Genomic DNA, 17245 nt, shown 5'->3' with positions numbered 1-17245 from the left:
CCTCAGTCTTCTCTTCTCCAGGCTAAACATGCCCCGTTCTTTCAGTCTCTCTTCACAGGGCTTTGTTTCCAGTAGCTGTAGCTGGACTGGTATTCCTTCCCCCCCTCTGCCCCTCCACCCCTTCCTCTCCTTCTATGGCAGCGGTGTCAAAACTCTTTCAGTCTGAGGGCCAAATTCAGTTTCAGAGGAGCTGCTGGGGGCCACATTCCAGTGATGGGCAGAGCCAAAATGCCAGCACCTCTCAGCTCAGAGTTCTTCCCGCTGGTGACCTGTGTGCTTCCCTATAAGGAAAGGTTACACGGAAGGGGCTGGAGCCCCTCGATCATTTCAGTTGCCCTTCTCTGAACTTTTTCCAGCTCTACAGTATCTTTTTTTAGGTGTGGTGGCCAGAACTGCACACAGTATTCCAACTGTGGTTGCACCATATAGATTTGTATAGGGGCAGTACGACATCGGCAGTTTCGTTCTCCATTCCTTTTCTAATTATGCCTCACTTGGAGTTTGCCTTTTCTACAACGGCTGCACACTGGGTCGACATCTTCATTGAGATGCCCACCACAAGCCCAAGACCTCCTTCTTGGGTGGTCACCGCTTGCTCAGATCCCGCTAGCTCAGGTCTCAGGTCTGGTCTAGTTCCAGGGCTCTTATGTCTTTATGAGTTGGAGTTCCAACGTATCTGGAGGGTCCCAGGTTGGGGATGACCGCTTTACAGCATCTTGGGTCTTTCCAGCTCTGCTGCTGAGTCCCTGACTAGCAGCTGTGGCTGAGGGCTCTGCCAGGGATCATGCCCCCCTCCAGCCCTAAAAATGCACAGGATCCATTTAGCTGGAGATGCCAGGAATGAAACCAGAGCCTTTCTCTATGCAAAAGAGGCAACCCACCCCAGAACTGCTCCCCGGACAAGGGGGGGGGGCAGCTCGAGAGCAACGCGCCTGAATCCTCCCCGACCTGGTGCCCTCCAGGGAAAAAGATCCACCCCCTCCGGCCCGGCCCCAGCTGCTGTTGGGGGCTCAGCGAAACTCCGCTTGGCGCAGAGGAGCCTGGAGCGGGGCGCGCTGGACGCGCCAGGGAACGGGCTAGTCAGGAAGGGCCGCCGCCGCGTCCCCGCAAGCCCTGGCTCCGCGGCGCCGCCGCGCCGACGACGAGCCCCGGCACGCTCGCGGGCATGATGGGACTCGCGGCCCGGCGATCTGGAAGGGGCCGGGTCTGGCGCACCGGGCGGAGCAAGCGGGGGGCCCGTCGCGCGGGCGGGCGGGCGAGGCGGGGCGAGCGGGGCTCCGCCGCGGCCGCCCCTTCCCCGCCCAGGAGCCGCCCGCGTTGTGTAAGCCGCGCCCGGCGAGCGGCGCAAGGCCGCGCGGAGAGCCCGGCGCCCGGTGAGTGGCTCGCGGCGGCGCGGCGCGGCGCGGCGCGGCGGGGCCGGGGGGGCCGGAGGCGCCCCGCCCGCCCCCTGCCCCGAGCGTCGCCCCCGCCCCCGCCCCCGCCCCCGCCGGCCCTCGTGCGGGGCTGCCTGGCCGGGCCGTTGTGCGCGTGGAGGGGACGAGGGAGGGAGGGAGCGCGCGCCCTCCTCGCCCGGTCCACGACCCCCCCGGGAACGGGGGGAAATGGGGCAGGAAAGGGGGCGGGGAAGCGGGAGGCAGGAAGGAAGGAGGGGCGGGCAAGGGCGGGCGGGCGGAGGCCCGACGCCGGGGGAAGAGGGGAAGCGAGACAGAGGCCAGAAGGGGTCGCTAGGCGGGGGAGGAGATGGCGGGGGGCGGGCGGGCATTCGCCTCGCCACGGAGCGGCGGACGGGGCGCTCCTCCTCGGTTGCGGGGACGGAGCCTGGGCAAAGCCCGGCACCCAGCCGCCTCGCCGCCGTCTCCCGCCTCCGTCGCTCCGCGCGCCGGTCGCGCCCGGGAAGGGCCCGGCGCCTCCGCGACCCCGCGCGCCGCCGCGCAGAAGCCGAGCGCCCGCTGCGCAGTTTCCCTCCGCCCAGCCGCGCCGGCCTCCCGCGCACGGCGCCCCCCGATGCGCCGGCCCGGCCCGGCCCGGCCCGCCGCGCCCCCGCCCTAGCCGGCGCTGGCCGGGCTGGCGGGCGCGAAGGGCGGCTGCGCCCTGGCACCCCTGGCCGGGCTGGGCGGCGCCCCAGGGCGGCCTGCCCCACCCTGCTGCTCTCCAGATGCTTCGGACATCCCCTCCCACAGCCCCACGGCAGCCGGGGCTGAGCGTTTATTTTATTTATTCATTCATTTCATTTCATTTCTATACCGCCCAATAGCCGAAGCTCTCTGGGCGGTTCACAAAAACTAGAACCAAAGAACACACAATAAAACCATTTAAAATATATAGAACATTAAAACCACAATATAACAATACAACCACAATAAAACCGAGCAGCAGTGCAGGAGTTTAAAATACAGATTTAAAAGAGCAAAGATAAAAATTTAGAAAGCTAAAATGCCTGGGAAAACAAAAAGGTCTTCACCTGGCGCCGAAAGGAGTACAATGCAGGCGCCAGGCAAACCTCACTAGGGAGCTCATTCCAGAGCCGGGGTGCCACAGCAGAAAAAGCCCAAAGCCCTCCTCCTCGTAGCCACCCGCCTCACTTCCTTCGGCAGGAGCTCACGGAGGAGGGCCGCTGATGATGATCTTAAGGTCCGGGCAGGCACATATGGGAGATGTTTGAGCTGTAGCCCAAGCCCGCTGGAGGGCGCCAGGCTGGGGAAGCTGCTTTAGAATCCACTCCGGCGCGGCTCTTGGGGGTGGGTTCCGAGGGAGGGGCCATAGCTCAGTGGCGGAGCCCCTGCGTTGCGCGCAGAAGGCCTCCGGGTCGGCCCCCAGCATGCCCCGGCAGGGCTGGAAAAACTCCTGCCTGCAGCACTGGAGAGCCGCTGCCGCCGGTCAGTGTTGACAGTACTTGGACTGATGGGCTGACTCAGTACACAGCAACTTCCGATGTTCCTGCGCCGCTCCCTGTGCTCGGGGACAGTGGAAGCTGCCTTATGTTGATTCGGACCATGGGCCCACCTGGACCAGTGATGTCTGCTACGCTGACTGGCAGCCGCCGCCCAAATGTGGAGCAAAGATGTTTTCCAACCCAGCAACCCAAGTCCCTTTTAACTAGGGTCCTGTATGCCAAACAGGCCCTCTGCTGCTGAGCTATCGTTCCCCCCACCCATTCTAAGCTCTTTGGATGATGGGGCAGGCAGGGGGCTAAAAGACGACAGGCCCTGGGGCCCCACTCCAGGGGGAACACATGTTCTTGTCCCACCGTCTCCCCTCTGGCGTACACCCCAGTGTCCTGCTTTTGGCAAGGCATTCCGTCTCCCCTCCTGCGTAAGAATGTTTTTTTCCGCTCCATTCCTCAGGTCCCCCTCCTCCACAGAAAAAGAAAGTACACCAAGCAGGAGGGCATGACTCAGACTTCTAATGCACAGTAGGTCACGACTGAATTGAATTCAACCCCTGGACTTGTTTTGAATGCCAGGAATCAGCCCAGTGCGGTGAAATAATAGCAAAGGAGGAAGTGCCTCAAGGCATGTGCAGAGTGCCTTTCTCTTGCAACAGACCCTCTGTTAAATTTATTTCAATGTTCTCGATGTAATCAGTTAAAAGCTAGGCAGTCAGCAAAACATTTTTGATCGGTTGATTAATAATTGGCAAACGTTTCCTTATAGCATTCCTTTTAGAAAAAAACAAACAGAACAGATAGTCCGTTGTGAGCTCAAAGTGACATCTGTCCTCTGATCCTAACTTCATGAGAAGGGGCCAGTAGCTTGCTGAATGGAACCTCTCTGTCCAGAGGCAGGATACCTTTGAATGCCAAATACTGCAGTCAAGCTGTTATTTAAAACATTTCTGGGCCTCAGTTCAAAGCAGGAGCCCTCCCAAGGTTGTGTACAACAGTAAAACACATAATAAAAACTAATGCCGTATTTAAAACAGTAGAAGCACAATAAAAACACAGTGGAAGCAGCAACAGCAGCAAACATTCTAAAAAACAGCAATCACCAGCATAAAACAAAACTTACAACAGATACTGCAGCTGTAACCCAGTCTGATAAAACGTAATCAGGGGAAGGTCAGAGTATAGTAGTACGCTTTCAGGGCCTTCTTAAAGCCTGAAGTGTTGGGGCCTGGCAGACCCCCGATGGCAACTTATTCCAGAGGTGTGGGGCCACTGCAAAAAAGACCCTCTCTGATGTGGCCATCCACCTAACTGCTCTCACAGGTGGGCAAATGCGGAGGGCCGCTGTTGTTGGTCCTAAAGTGCCTGCAGGCTGATATGGGTGTAGGCCGTCCTTCAAGTAACTTGGTCACAAACCATTTAAGGCTTCAAAAGTAAAAAACAGCACTTTAAATTGGGCTCTGAAATGCATCGGTAGCCGGTGTAGTTGGCCCAATATAGGCATTCTATGATTTAATCGCCTTGCCCTCCGCCCCCCAACACTCAGGCAGCCACGTTCTGCACCAGCTGAAGTTTCTGGTCCATTTCCAAAGGCAGCCCCACAACCACTATGGGGCAAGCTGTTGCCTACTTGTGGGTTTCCCAAGAGGCACGTGGGTGGCCGTCACTGGGTGGGTGGAGCTGTGAGAGTAAATGGGCCTTTGGTCTGATCCATCAGGGCTATTTATTTATTTATTATGTTTATAAACCACTTTCTAGTGAACTCTCAAACTAGTTTACAGGAATAATTAAAAAAAAAACAGCAGTAAAAACGCAGTCAAATGATGGCTCTTCTTGTGTATTTTGTTACAGGCTGCTTCCAGCCTGCTTCCTGGAAGGTTTGCCAGCGCTGGTTCGGTTCCACCTGGGGTTTGTGGGGGCCACACACCCTCCCTAGGGCAGCACCAGCCATGCCTCAGAAAAGGCGGAAGCGGAAGCTGCCTGGCTCAGCAGAGCCTGAAAACAACACGGCGGAAGGCGCGGCAGCAGCGGACGGCTTGGGGAGCACTGGGAAAGGGGCTGCAGTGGCAGCGTCAGAAGCACTGCGTGCATCCAAAAGGAAGGAGGTGGAAGAGGATGCTGGGGCCAGAGCAGCAGGGGCCTTGGCGGAGGCGGTGAGGCGAGGCCGCCTCAACGTGGCCCCCTCCGTGGCGGAGTTCAAGTATAACAAGAAGCGGGTCCGCCTGGTCTCGCAAGACTCCGATCTCAAGGACGGGGCTCGGGGCATCCTGTACTGGATGTCGCGAGATCAGAGAGTGCAAGGTGAGAGCTGGGCTGGGGTGCAGTCTGTCCGTGCCTCATTGGGAAGAGTGGCCCCAAGATCTCCCCAGCGCCCGCTTTTTATTTTTATTTCTTTTATTTCTATTTTCATGTCATTTATTACATTTCTGTACCGCCCAATATCCAGAGCTTAAAACCCTAAAAGTGCAATATAACATAATATAAAACCAGTGTACAAAAATAAAGCAATCAACAATAAATCCTAAGACCCATCAAAAGAAACCTTATCATATTCTGTCAATGCCTGGGAGTAGAGGACAGTCTTAACCTGGTGCTGAAAAGATGAAAATCTTGGCGCCAGGTGGACCTTGGTGGGGAGATTTTCCACAATGGGGGGGGGGGGAGGAACCACTGAGAAGGTCCTCTCCCTTGTTGTCATCCTTTGAGCATGTCTGGCTGGGGGACGCTGAGACTTGTAGTCCAACACATCTGGAGGGTACCAGGTTGGAGAAGGCTGCTCTTAGTCTCCCTAAAAATTGTAGTTGATAAATTACATGAGTTTTCATTGATTTAGCATGCAATCCTATGGCCGCTAGACAACAGCTAGACGGCATAGGATTTTCCAGTTGTCGGGAACAGACCATGAGCCAGCACTTTGAGGGCGGTTTCCAGAAAACTGCCTCCTCGCCCCCTCCCCCACCACCTTGTAGTCGGCGCGGTTTGTCCCCAGCTGCACACTCATAAGAGCAGCGGGGAAAGGGGCGGTGTTCCTGGAAGCAGGAAGCACCGGTACGACGCTTCCTATGCACCATCTGCCCTGCCCTCCCCGCTCCGGCTTGACAGTTGAAATTGGCCGTCTAGCCGCAAAATGCAGGGCAGCCAGAGCACGGAGGAGAAGATCCCCTCCGCGCTCCGCCCACCCTGCATTGGATAGTCGGACGCCTCCAAGTTCGGAGGAGGCCAACTATCCCCATTGGATTGCGCTCTAAATGGATAACTGTGCATACATTTGCATATGAGCAAGCACAGTGATCCTGAGTGGGGGGAAAGCAAGCGCTCTTTCTCTCTAGATGATGTTTGCAGGGTGGCAGGAGGCACCGTATTAAGAGAGACATTCTGCTTGTGCAACCAAGATGGGAGAAGGCCTCTCCTAAGATGGGGTCGACCATCTGTGGTTGTGGGAAGCAGTCAGTTCATAAAAAATAATTAACCTTTGCGGGATGGGGGTGGGGAAGAGCTGCATCTCAGTTAACTGGGGGCAACTTAAAAAAAAAAGATTTTTGATTTGATCTAATGTATCGATTGACATTGCCGCGCAAGCCACTCGCAATAAGGGGATAATGATGCTGTCCTACTTTACAGGGTTCTTACTTCTCATTATCCCAAGATAATGTTTGAAGCACTTCCATAGACCGAATATGATTGCTGCAGAGGAGGGCGGGGATGATGCTGTTTGTTGCCTGTCTGGTAATCCAAGATCAGGAAATACACGAGGGGAGATTGTCTTTGCCTTGAGGTGGCTGGCCTGCCGTCTGCTCTAGAGCTCAGTGTGAAATAGAGACCTTTCCGCGAGGTGTCTGTGGGTCAGCCTCCCCCGACCTGGCGCTCTCCACATGTGCTGGACTACGATGCCCATCATCCCCAGCCAGCAGGATGAGGGACACGATGGCTGGGGGTGATGAGGGCTGCAGGCCGGGGTGCTTTGGTGGGCAGCTGTGGGCCCCCTGTGGCATGTGTGGGCCTTGGCAGGTGCCCAGCTGTGCCGACCCCTGGCGCCTGCAGGGAGGAGGCCACGGGGATGCTGCTGGTGCTCCTGCCTCTCCAGAAGGCCGGGGCCAATTTCTCCCAGCAAGCTGGAATGCGGGTTTGCAGAGGCCTGTTGCTTTATCCTCGTGTGAGCTGGCGTGGGCCTCCCTGGCCTCTTGCAGCCGCTGGCTGCCTCTTGCGAAGTAGCTGCCTGACACGTCGCCTGCTGCTTTTCCTTGCCAGATAACTGGGCCTTTCTCTACGCCCAGCGCCTGGCCTTGAAGCAGAAGGTCCCGCTCCACGTCTGTTTCTGCCTGGTGCCCAAGTTCCTGGAAGCCACCATCCGCCATTTCGGCTTCATGCTCCGTGGCCTCAAGGAAGTGGCCGAGGTACTGGTCCAAGGAAAGGAGTGGCATGGGGCTGGGTGGGAAATACGGGTGGGGGTGCGGGGTGGGTGGGTTAAGTTACCAAGTCATCTGTAGCTTAAGAGGCATGAAAACAGACCTTTAGTGCAAGTTGCAGAGTAGTTATTCCTTAGTTATGTGCCCCAAGCTATAAATGAAAGCTCATGTGAGCCCAAAGCAGACAGAGACTGAGGAGTCTTCCTGCTGTGACTCTGTATGATTCCCTGCTCTGGCCTTGCCTCCTTTCCAGTCAGTATCTTCTGTCAAAGGGGAGTTCTGCTGGGTGTCTGCATCAGGTGTGACAATGATCTAGCCACCCCTGAGGCAGAGACCCTCCAGTGAGGCTGCCTGTTGTGTGTCTGAATGCATCGGTGCTCTTTCCAGCCAGGAGGACCACTCAAAGCAGATTCACACAGACACAAGGACTGGGGCTCCTCTGATGGCAAACGATCCTGGATCTGTTCTTATTCTGACGCACACTAAAAAATAAAACTGTAAGACAGGAGTGTCGAATCTCTTTCAGCCTGAGGGCCAAATTCCATTTTGGAGAAGCTCTCGGACTGCATTCCAGTGGCAGGTGGGGCCAAAGGCTAAAGGGTTGTGGCCCCCAATACCAGCATATTGTAGCTTAAAAGCTTTTCCTGCTGGTAACTCAGAATTAGGAGGCACATTTCAGCCTCTTGAAATAGAGGAAAAACTGCACAAGGGGCAGGGCCGTGTGGGGAACTCTGGAGAGCTGGATTGGGACCCAGGCAGGCTGGATTTGGCCCTCGGGCCTGAGGTTCTGCACCCCTGCTTTATGGGAAGTTGGGTGAAGTGTGACAATTTCAATACGGAAGGAAGAAACAAAGTGTGCTTTGGTTATCAGAAGTCTCGGCAGCAGAGGCTGGTGGCTCTGATGTCAGTGGGACAGTGAGTCCACCCCAGGCTTCAGTCAGAACTCTAAAGGAGCTCTGCAAGCTGTGAAGCTCCTTTAAAGTTCTGACTGAAGCCTGGAGCGGATTCACTGCCCCACTGATATCGGAGCCACCAGCCCCCACTGAGCTTAGGAAACACTGCTGGAGAGCCGCGACACTGGGGCTTCCTTGAGGGACAGGCGGGCGTCGACTGTCACGATGGGACAGAACAGCAGCATTGATAGATAACGTCGTCTTAGCAGAGATTGTGTTTCTGTGTGGAACCCAACACCCGTGCCCCAGAGAGCTGAATCCTGCATCCCTTTCACCGCTTTCCAGGAGTGCCAAGAGCTCAGCATCCCCTTCCATCTGCTCATCGGCTTCGCCAAGGACACGCTGCCCCCCTTCGTGATGGAGCACGGCGTGGGCGGGGTGGTGACGGACTTCGCCCCCCTCCGTGTGCCCCTGCAGTGGGTGCAAGATGTCCGGGACAGGCTGCCCCTCGACGTGCCGTTTGTCCAGGTGGGGGAACTGGGGAGCGGATCTGGAGGGTGTGTGTGTAGGAGGTGATCAGTGCAGGGCTGGAGGGGGTGAGTGTGTGAACTGACGAAATGGTTCCCTGTAGTTTTCTTCCGGTAAAGTGGTTTTCGCCACCACCAGCCCTGGATTCCTTATCAGTCAGTTTCGCAGTCTGTTTCTGGCCTCGAACAAAGCAGCCTTCAGATTTCCCAATGAACTGGTGAGCTTGTAAGCTGCCACGGAACTCTCTGGTATTTTTTGTTACGGTAGTGAGACTTCAGCCTGGTTCTGGTGTGCGAGCCGTGCACATCACCGCCACATTGACTACTTATCTGTACGGATGGACTGTCTTGGGTAGAATTATTTTATTATTTTTTGCATTTATATCCCACCTTTTTTCCTCTTGCAAGGAACCCAAGGTGGCTTACATTATCTTCCACCTCTTCTCCATTTTTTATCCTCACAACAACAACCCTGTGAGGTAGTTTGGGCTAACAGTCTGTAACTAGGCCAAAGTCACCCAGTGAGCTTCCATGGCCAAGCGGGGACTAGAACCCGGATCTTCCGGCTCCCAGTCCAACACTCTCACCACTACACCATGCTGGCTCGTACTAGAACTTTCACATCAGCACAGATGCAGTGGACTTCCATTCATAGGTTTTCAGCTGTCCGATGTCATGTGTGCAGGAGTCGGACAATGCGCTTGTGTACATGAACAAGCTGAGGAAGTAAAGGCTACCAAACTTTGTAGCACCAGAACCACTTGTTACCAGGGAAAACAAAATTGAAGGTGTTCTGGTGGATTCTATGGTGGCTTGAAAATCTTGGCCCGCTGCAGATTTGCAGCTGCTCAAATGTCTAGAGAAGTCCGTAGAATCAACCTTGTTTTCCCGCTTCTGCATTTTAATCGCCTCCTTTATTGGTTTTTTCTCTCCAGGTTGATGCCCACAACGTTGTCCCTTGTTGGGTTGCCTCCGACAAACAGGAGTACGGGGCGAGGACAATTCGCCGGAAGATTCATGACCGTCTTGCAGAATTTCTTACCGAATTTCCGCCAGTCGTCAAGCACCCTTTCCCTGCTGCATTCAAGGCAGAGGTAACAACTGTTATTTGGGTTCGGGGGTGATCTTCAGACTTGGGCCATCTTTGGCCCATGGCTGCAGTCATTCTGGCGGGTTCCTTTTCTCTGCAGCTGGGGGACATGGGGACCGAGAAACTGACATTTTTTCAGGGCAACCAGGCAACTTCACCTAATCTTGCCTTGCTGCATCAAAGCAAAAATCCCTCAAGCCCGCTTTCCAACAGTGGCTGGCCAGATGCCTCCGGGAAGTTCATAAGCAAGACATGATGGCGATGGCTATTCCCTATTCTTTGCCTCCAGCACCTGGCCTTCAGAATTACCCCTGAAAATGGAGGCTCTATGTATTGGAATGGATCTCTCCTTAGGACTCCTAGTTGCAGGCCTGGGCAGCGGCCCACAATGGCCGCACACTTGGGAAGCTACTGGCTGTCCTGCCTTCTACTCTGCCTCCCCATCTCTCCCAGGAAGCCATGGCAGCTCCAGGAGACCAACCCTGGGGACTGTGAAGGAGGCCCTGAGGGCCTCTCTGTCCCTGGTTGTGAAAATACAAGAGCCCTGCCAGATCTGACCAAAGGACCAAATTCCAGGAGTTCCTGACATCTTGCACGAAGGGCTTTCTCCTGCAATTAACTGGAGGAATTTGCTGCCCCAAGGTCCTTGTTGAATGTTCCAGCATGCACAGGTGCTCCAGGGGTTCACTGTGATCAAGAAAGGGAGGTGTCATGCTGCTGTTCATGTAATCGCATGTTTCAGAGCTGACAGGCTTGGGACTAAGTCTCCATGAGCCCCCAAACCTGGTCTGGGAAGTGGGCAGAGATTTTGCTTCCTGAATTTTAAAGCAGAACCTTGCATGCAGCTCTAGTCCCACAAGCCTGGCCTGGAGCATTTTGGGGAGGGCCCGTAGCTCAGTGTGGGAGAGCCCCTGCTTTGCATGCAGAGGGTCCCAGGATTGATCCCCGGCATCTCCAGGTAGGGCTAGAAAAGGTCCTGCCTGAAGCCCTGGAGAGCCGCTGCTGCCAGTCAGGGTCCACAAGACTGGGCTGGATGGACCCATGATCTGGCTCTGTCTAAGGCAGCTCCCAACGTTCCTGCGGACCTCCGAATGTGCTTGTCCCAGGACGCCATTCCTTGCCCCTGATGTTCACCACTGAGCCTTCTGTGACTCTCTAGCCTATCGACTGGGCGGCCTGCTACGCCAGCCTGGAGGTCGACCGTGTGGTGATGGAGGTGGATTGGGCCAAGCCAGGGACGGCCGCTGGCCTGACGGTGCTGGAGCAGTTCATCCAGGAGCGGCTCAAGTTCTTTGGTGCCGACAGGAACAACCCCAACCGGGCAGCTCTGAGCAACCTCTCGCCGTGGTTCCACTTTGGTGAGTGGGCAGTGCGGCACTTTCTGGAGGACTGTTGCACTGCCTGGCTTTGGGGGGGCTGATCCTAGATGGGCCACAGATGAAGGGTCTGCTCTGTCTCATAGAGCTTAAGGGTGGTAGCAGCTTTCATAAATACAAAGCCCAGGGATCACAGATGCTGCTAGAAATTGTGAAGGGACTGGTGGAGGAGGAAGATAGGTTGGGCCCAGATAATTTAGGGCAGGGGTAGGCAACCTGGTGCCCTCCAGATGTTTTGGACCACAACTCCCAGAATTCCAGGGGTCCCCAACCACTTTAACTAGGCACACTTAGAATTTTGAGAGGGTGCTGTGTCCACTATCACAACATGGCTGCCATAAGGGGCTAGCCCATTCCTAAAATGGCTGCCCTGGTGGGCATGGCCAGTCACAAAACACTCATTTCCCAGGAGGCAAACTGGTGGGACTAAAAGAAAAGTAACTTGCTCAAGAACCTAAGGGCAAGGCAGAGCTGGGGTCTGAGCTCTGAAACATAAGACCACTCTTTTGAACCCAGCTAAAGATGACGCTTAAGGGCAGCCCTCCGCTTTGCAGCATGGCGACCTTCCAGTTAAAAAAGATAAAAATAAAACCATCTCAGGGTGCAATCCTATGCATGTTTAGACAGAGAAAAGGCCTACAACTCCCAGCATTCCCCAGCCAGCCACGTAGGCCGTTTCTCTGTCTAAGCATACATAGGATTGTTCCCTTAAGAAACAAAATAAAAATCAGGAGGGGCTGGGAACCTGGCGGATGCCAAGAGAGGTATCCCTGGACACATTGATACCCATTAGCACTATGTTGGAGACCCCAGCCTTTGCCTATTGACCATGCTGGCTGGGGCTGATGGGAGTTGTAGTCCAAAACCTCTGGAGACCACCAAGCTGCCTAACCCTGATTTAGGTCCTTTTTTGGCGATCAGTTTACCAGAGGTGTGCTGTCCGGCACAACATCACGGGCTCCAGGGCCTGTAGGGCGGCATGTAGGTGAGTTGTCTGTGGTTCCTCCCACAGGCCAGGTTTCTGTGCAGCGCGCCATCTTGGAGGTGCGCAAGCACCGGGGCAGGTACAAGGAGTCAGTGGAAGGCTTCGTTGAGGAGGCCGTGGTGCGGAGGGAGCTGGCGGACAACTTCTGTTATTACAACCAAAACTACGACAAAGTTGAAGGTAACGGGACAGGCTGGTTTTGCTTTCCTCTGTTGTGTGTGGCAGCTGGGCGCAGCAGCGGGCTGGCCTCGCAGGGTTGTTGCAAGAGTAGACGGGGTTGCATCCGACGGCGTCCTCCTGCCAGCAGAGCGGACAACGCTGGTGAATCGTTCCCCCCCCCCCCGCTGCCTCCTCCCTGCCCACCCCCACCAAATCAGCTCTGGAGGCAGAAACGAACCGTGCTCTTGCACGGCTTCTGTTCATTTCATGGGGCCTGTGCGGGGAGAACTCGCCACCCGCCAGATTTTGCTACCTATTAAGGTGTGCATGTTTGGGGAGGGGGCTATGAGGCCTTCTTGCCTCTGGCACCGTAACGACTTGGGCCAGCCGCTGCTCTGACAGCACTTTTAAACTCTTTCCTATTCTACAAGAACGCAAGGAATGGTTTCCAATTCAAAGTGGACCTGCTGAATGTCTTAGGAAGCATTCATTCTGGGGAGCACATGATGTGAGTCAGGTTCTGAACTGGGTTCCCTAGTGGAAGCTTCCTCCCTCCAGTTCTCCTCTCCTCTCCTCTCCTCTCCTCTCCTCTCCTCTCCTCTCCTCTCCTCTCCTCTCCTTCATCCTGGTGGGATTTAGCTTTATTCATTCCCTTTTGAAACTTTGCCTGAGCCAGTTCTCTGTTCAGCCAAAACACCTAACGTTTTCTGTTGCCCTTCCAAGGTGCTTATGACTGGGCCAAGAGTACCCTGAAGCTCCATGCCAAAGACAAGAGACCTTATCTGTACACGCTCAAGCAGCTGGAGGAAGGGAAGACGCACGACCCTCTCTGGAACGCTGCACAGGTAGCCCAGACCCTGGAGACGGGAGGTCTCACCGTGAGCATGGGCTGGCGAGCTCCCTTCGGCTGGGCCTTCCCGACCCACCCAGCACTCCTGTGGAGGAGTCCACCCCTCTTAGGGTTTCTGGTCTGCTTGAAACTCTGCCCTCTTCGATGCACAGAGCAGCACCTCCTCTAGTACGCCCTTCCCTGTCCTTCCTCTGGAGTTTATATCCAAGGCGACCATAGCACCACTGGTCCTCTCTGTTCCACCACGTTTCTGTTACGCCCACTGTGTCTAGGCTGTCCTTTAAAACTAGGCACTGCAGCTCCTGTCATGTTTAAGCGTATGCTCATGGCTTATTCCCTCCCTGTCCGCATTTGGGCAATCGGGAACATTTTCACCTTCACCCCCTAGGGGTGACTGAACCTGAACGGGATGCTTCCCAGCTCCTGGCGGTTTTCCTCCAGTGTAAAAGCTGCTCTGCCACCTTTTTTATGTCAAGCACCAGTAGTCTGTTCCGTTCTTGTTCAAGGGAAGCCCATCCCCCTGACTGGTGCCAAATGTTCCCCAGTGCTTAACAAATCTAAAACCCTCCTCCCTAAACCACCATGTCATCTGAGCATTGAGATGCCTCAGCTTTGCCTCTTTAGCTGGCCCTGTGCATGCAACAGGTAGCATTTCAGATAAATCCACCTTGGTGGTCCTGGATTCCTCAGTCTGACCCCACAGGTCTCTTTGTGTGTCCTTGTTTATCACAGCAAAGCCCAGCCTCTCCACAGTGCCGTGTAGAGCGAGAAGTTGCTCTCATGCTTCCATGCCTTTGTCCAAGGGAATGTGCCGTCATGGTAGCTCACCAGCCCTTCCCGACCCCTCTTGTCTCAGTTGCAGATGGTTCATGAAGGGAAGATGCATGGCTTCTTGCGGATGTACTGGGCCAAGAAGATCCTGGAGTGGACCAGTTCGCCAGAAGAGGCCCTGCAATTCTCCATCTACCTCAACGACCGCTACGAACTGGATGGCAGGGACCCCAACGGATACGTGGGTTAGTGACAAAGAGAGCTGGGAGGTCGTTTAAGGTGGGTGGGCAGGAGGTAGGTTGCCAGATGTTTTGGACTACCACTCCCAGAAGCTCCTTGCCAGCATGGCCAATGGTCAGGAATGCTGGGAGTTGAAGTCCAAAACATCTGGAGATCTACTTTTTGCCAACCCCTGATCGAATGAACTAATTGACAGCCCCTCTGTCAACCCTACCATACAGATTAGTCTTTAGTCTCCGTTTTGGGTCTTCCACAACCAACATGAGAATCATTAGCCCTTGTCCCCACTGCAGAAAAGAAAGGGGGGATGGTGGTAGAATCTTGTATTGCAGTCTACTTTGGAGAAGGCAACTTCTTCAAGGCCCAGCCTGACACAGGACACCCCTACTCCATTCTTTGGCATGCACACAGATGACTTGGGAGGAAGTGGGGGATCAGTGACAGCCACAAATCAGGGTTGGCTAGTCATCCAGAACTGGTGGAGCCCTGATGAAGCTTGTGAATGGTCAGCATCTGGGAGATGTGTCACTCCTGTACAGGGACGGGTAGGCCTGGAGGCAAAGAGCCAGGCAGTGCATCTGCCCGACTTCTTCCATGCTGCGCTGTTGGAGATTCTCTCGGGCTGTAGACTAGAGGCAAAACCACACTAAGGCACATGAGCAGCACATGACATAGATGTACTTTCACCTGCTTTGGGCTTGATGGGGCACTTTTGCCCAAAAGGCCAAGAGCAGGTGCTGTAGGTCCTCCTCTTCCTATAATGGGTTGGCTATTATATGTAGAATCATAGAATGATAGAATAGTAGGGTTGGAAGGGGCCTACAAGGCCATCGAGTCCAACCCCCTGCTCAATGCAGGAATCCAAGTCAGGGCTTTCTGTTATCCCTACACATCCTGAATTGCACCAATTTCAGGGGAGAAATTTGGGGCGGATCTGAGAATGCTGCAGCCTGGGATTCTCAGAAAAACGTCGATGTGATTGATGTGTGTGGATCCAGCCTGCAGCCTCACCTCATTATGCCCCCACCCCCACAACTAGGCTTAAGAATACGGCATTTCTCCTTTGCTCTGTTTTTTCTCCCCGCCAGGCTGCATGTGGTCCATTTGCGGGATCCATGACCAAGGGTGGGCTGAACGGGCCATCTTTGGCAAGATTCGCTACATGAACTACGCTGGCTGCAAGAGGAAGTTTGATGTTGGCCAATTCGAGCGCAAGTACAGCCCACACAAATTCACCCAGTAGCCACTGTGGGGCAGCAGTGACGATGGCAAGCAGAAGCTGGAAACACCGGCACGTTCTAGCTCTGCCGGCAAGTCAAGGCTTGCTCTTCCATTCCTGAAGAGTGAGAATATAGGTGCCATTGCTGGAACGCAGGCCATCCTGCCCTGGTTGATCTCTAGGCCTATCTGGAGTAGAAAAGAATCCCCCCCCCCCCCGCCTGTGTTTCTCTGATTGGAGCAATACGGATTATCTCTTTGGTACGGGATTGTTGGAAGTGGATCCACTGCAGGCAGAGGCACTTGAGCTGACTTAAGTGCCTAGGCTGGTGAATGGCCCAGGCGTTGAAAAACCTGCCCCGTCGCAACTCCTACCTGTTGTTTTTAACCACTTTTAATATTTTAACTGCTATGTATTTTGTTGTTGTAATCCGCATTGGGAGGGCTTCTGCCCTGAAAGGCGACCAAGAAATATTTTAAATAAATAAATAAAAATCACTGGCTGCACTACAGAAGCTTCAGTGGGTTTAGGCAACATGGCCTCTCCAGGGGAGCCTGGGACTTGTAGTTCTGTCAGGGATACTCTGACTTGGGATTCCTGCACTGAGCAGGGGGTTGGACTCGATGGCCTTCTAGGCCCCTTCCAACCCTGCTATTCTATCATTCTATGAAGGAAGTTGCAGATCACCAAAGAAATAGCTTGGATTTGGAGGAAGTCAGGGGAGCTGTTTGAACCTCTCAGACCTATAATCCAGATGTGTGGCATGGATCAGACTGCATAAGAGCCCCACCCACCCCATTGGTTCATAAGGGATCAGAGGTGGGCACCTTGTAGCCCTCCAGATGTTTTGGCCTACAAATTGCCCACCCCTGTGAAGCAGTAGCATCAGCCATACTGTTGCACCTGACCAGCATCCTAAAATGGACATAGGACATCTGTAGATAAAAGATATGGTTCCCCAGGAGTGTGAAACTTACTGCTGCTTGATGATCAGCAGCTGCGCCCTTTACCGTTCTCGGGAGTTCTTTGGGGAGAAGCATGAAGATTAAATCTGATCTAAGAGAATCCTAAAATCATAGTATAGCCAGAGTCTTACAATCCCCCACCCGACTCTGCAGGGATTCTGGGGGAGGGGTTAACTAGCCTTGTGGTCCAGTTCCTTTCGTGGCAGTGGCATTCCTTTGATGCGAAGGGCCTGGGCTTGGGACCCCTTGCGATGCGTCCCTCTCTGCTCATCTGTGTTAAGGCTGGACTCCCCTGGCGCCAGCTGCCTTGGCAGTCTGGTTACGCTGCTTGCAAAGGGATGATGCAGAGCTGATAGGAGCAGTAGCTCTCTGGGCTAAGCCATGCTAGAGGCCAAAAGGCTAAGCTGCTCCAGGCCTCTGGAAGTTGTGCTGGGAGCAAGGAGAGGCTGGTTGCCAGTGTTGGGGGGTGGAAGTAGCAACACAGCACAGAAAATGGAGCCATGTGCCCTGAAGCAAACCTCTGTGCTTCTGTTGGTGTTGGGAATTGAGATGCCTGCCTGTCATGCTTAATCTTAAGAATACGGGGACAAATAGCCTACATAGTTCTTTCTTATTATTTTCCAAAGTCTGGCACTCAAAGCTGAGACAGCTTCAGTGTCACAGCCTCTGCGAACCAGCGTGGAACGGCTTTTGGTTCATGCAGTGGCAGAAGCAATGGTTTGGGGCAACGGGTGTAGCACTGCAGTGCAAGGCATTTTCTATGCATTCGTTGTGCTTCTATAAAAAAACACAGCTGTGCGTTCAAACTGACTGATAAGTGAGGCTTTGGATGATTGGGGGCGGCGTTCGGGTAAAATGTGGCACTCACTTCAAGGCCAGG

The 17245-nt window shown here is 54.5% G+C and overlaps 1 protein-coding gene across 2 annotated transcripts; it reads left to right on the top strand.

Annotated features, from left to right (window-relative positions):
- Positions 1 to 1319: 1319 nt before the first annotated feature.
- LOC146351760 (deoxyribodipyrimidine photo-lyase-like) lies at positions 1320 to 15910 on the top strand. 2 transcript variants are annotated; one of them, XM_084847758.1, is made up of 11 exons: positions 1320 to 1373; positions 3345 to 3412; positions 4736 to 5185; positions 7133 to 7278; positions 8529 to 8711; positions 9646 to 9804; positions 10960 to 11158; positions 12189 to 12341; positions 13044 to 13165; positions 14027 to 14186; positions 15270 to 15910. In XM_084847758.1, the coding sequence occupies exons 2-11, from the start codon at positions 3406 to 3408 to the stop codon at positions 15422 to 15424; spliced, it is 1734 nt and encodes a 577-aa protein (XP_084703884.1). In that variant the 5' UTR covers positions 1320 to 1373; positions 3345 to 3405; the 3' UTR covers positions 15425 to 15910. The 2 variants fall into 2 exon arrangements, with proteins under 2 accessions (XP_084703884.1, XP_084703886.1); XM_084847760.1 differs by lacking the exon at positions 3345 to 3412.
- The last annotated feature ends 1335 nt before the right edge of the window (positions 15911 to 17245 follow it).

This window comes from Heloderma suspectum, chromosome 3 (genome assembly GCF_057233095.1).
Source record: "Heloderma suspectum isolate Gila_16-S chromosome 3, 16-S_ref, whole genome shotgun sequence".
Lineage (NCBI taxonomy): Eukaryota > Metazoa > Chordata > Lepidosauria > Squamata > Helodermatidae > Heloderma > Heloderma suspectum.
The sequence above is the reverse complement of the archived record's forward strand: the minus strand, read 5'-3'. Positions and strand labels throughout refer to the sequence as shown.

Excerpts from the sequence above, each read along its gene's own strand:
- LOC146351760 (XM_084847758.1), top strand. Across the intron at positions 7,279-8,528 it reads GCCTCAAGGAAGTGGCCGAG|GAGTGCCAAGAGCTCAGCAT; the intron begins GTACTGGTCCAA and ends ACCGCTTTCCAG. Across the intron at positions 9,805-10,959 it reads CTGCTGCATTCAAGGCAGAG|CCTATCGACTGGGCGGCCTG; the intron begins GTAACAACTGTT and ends GTGACTCTCTAG.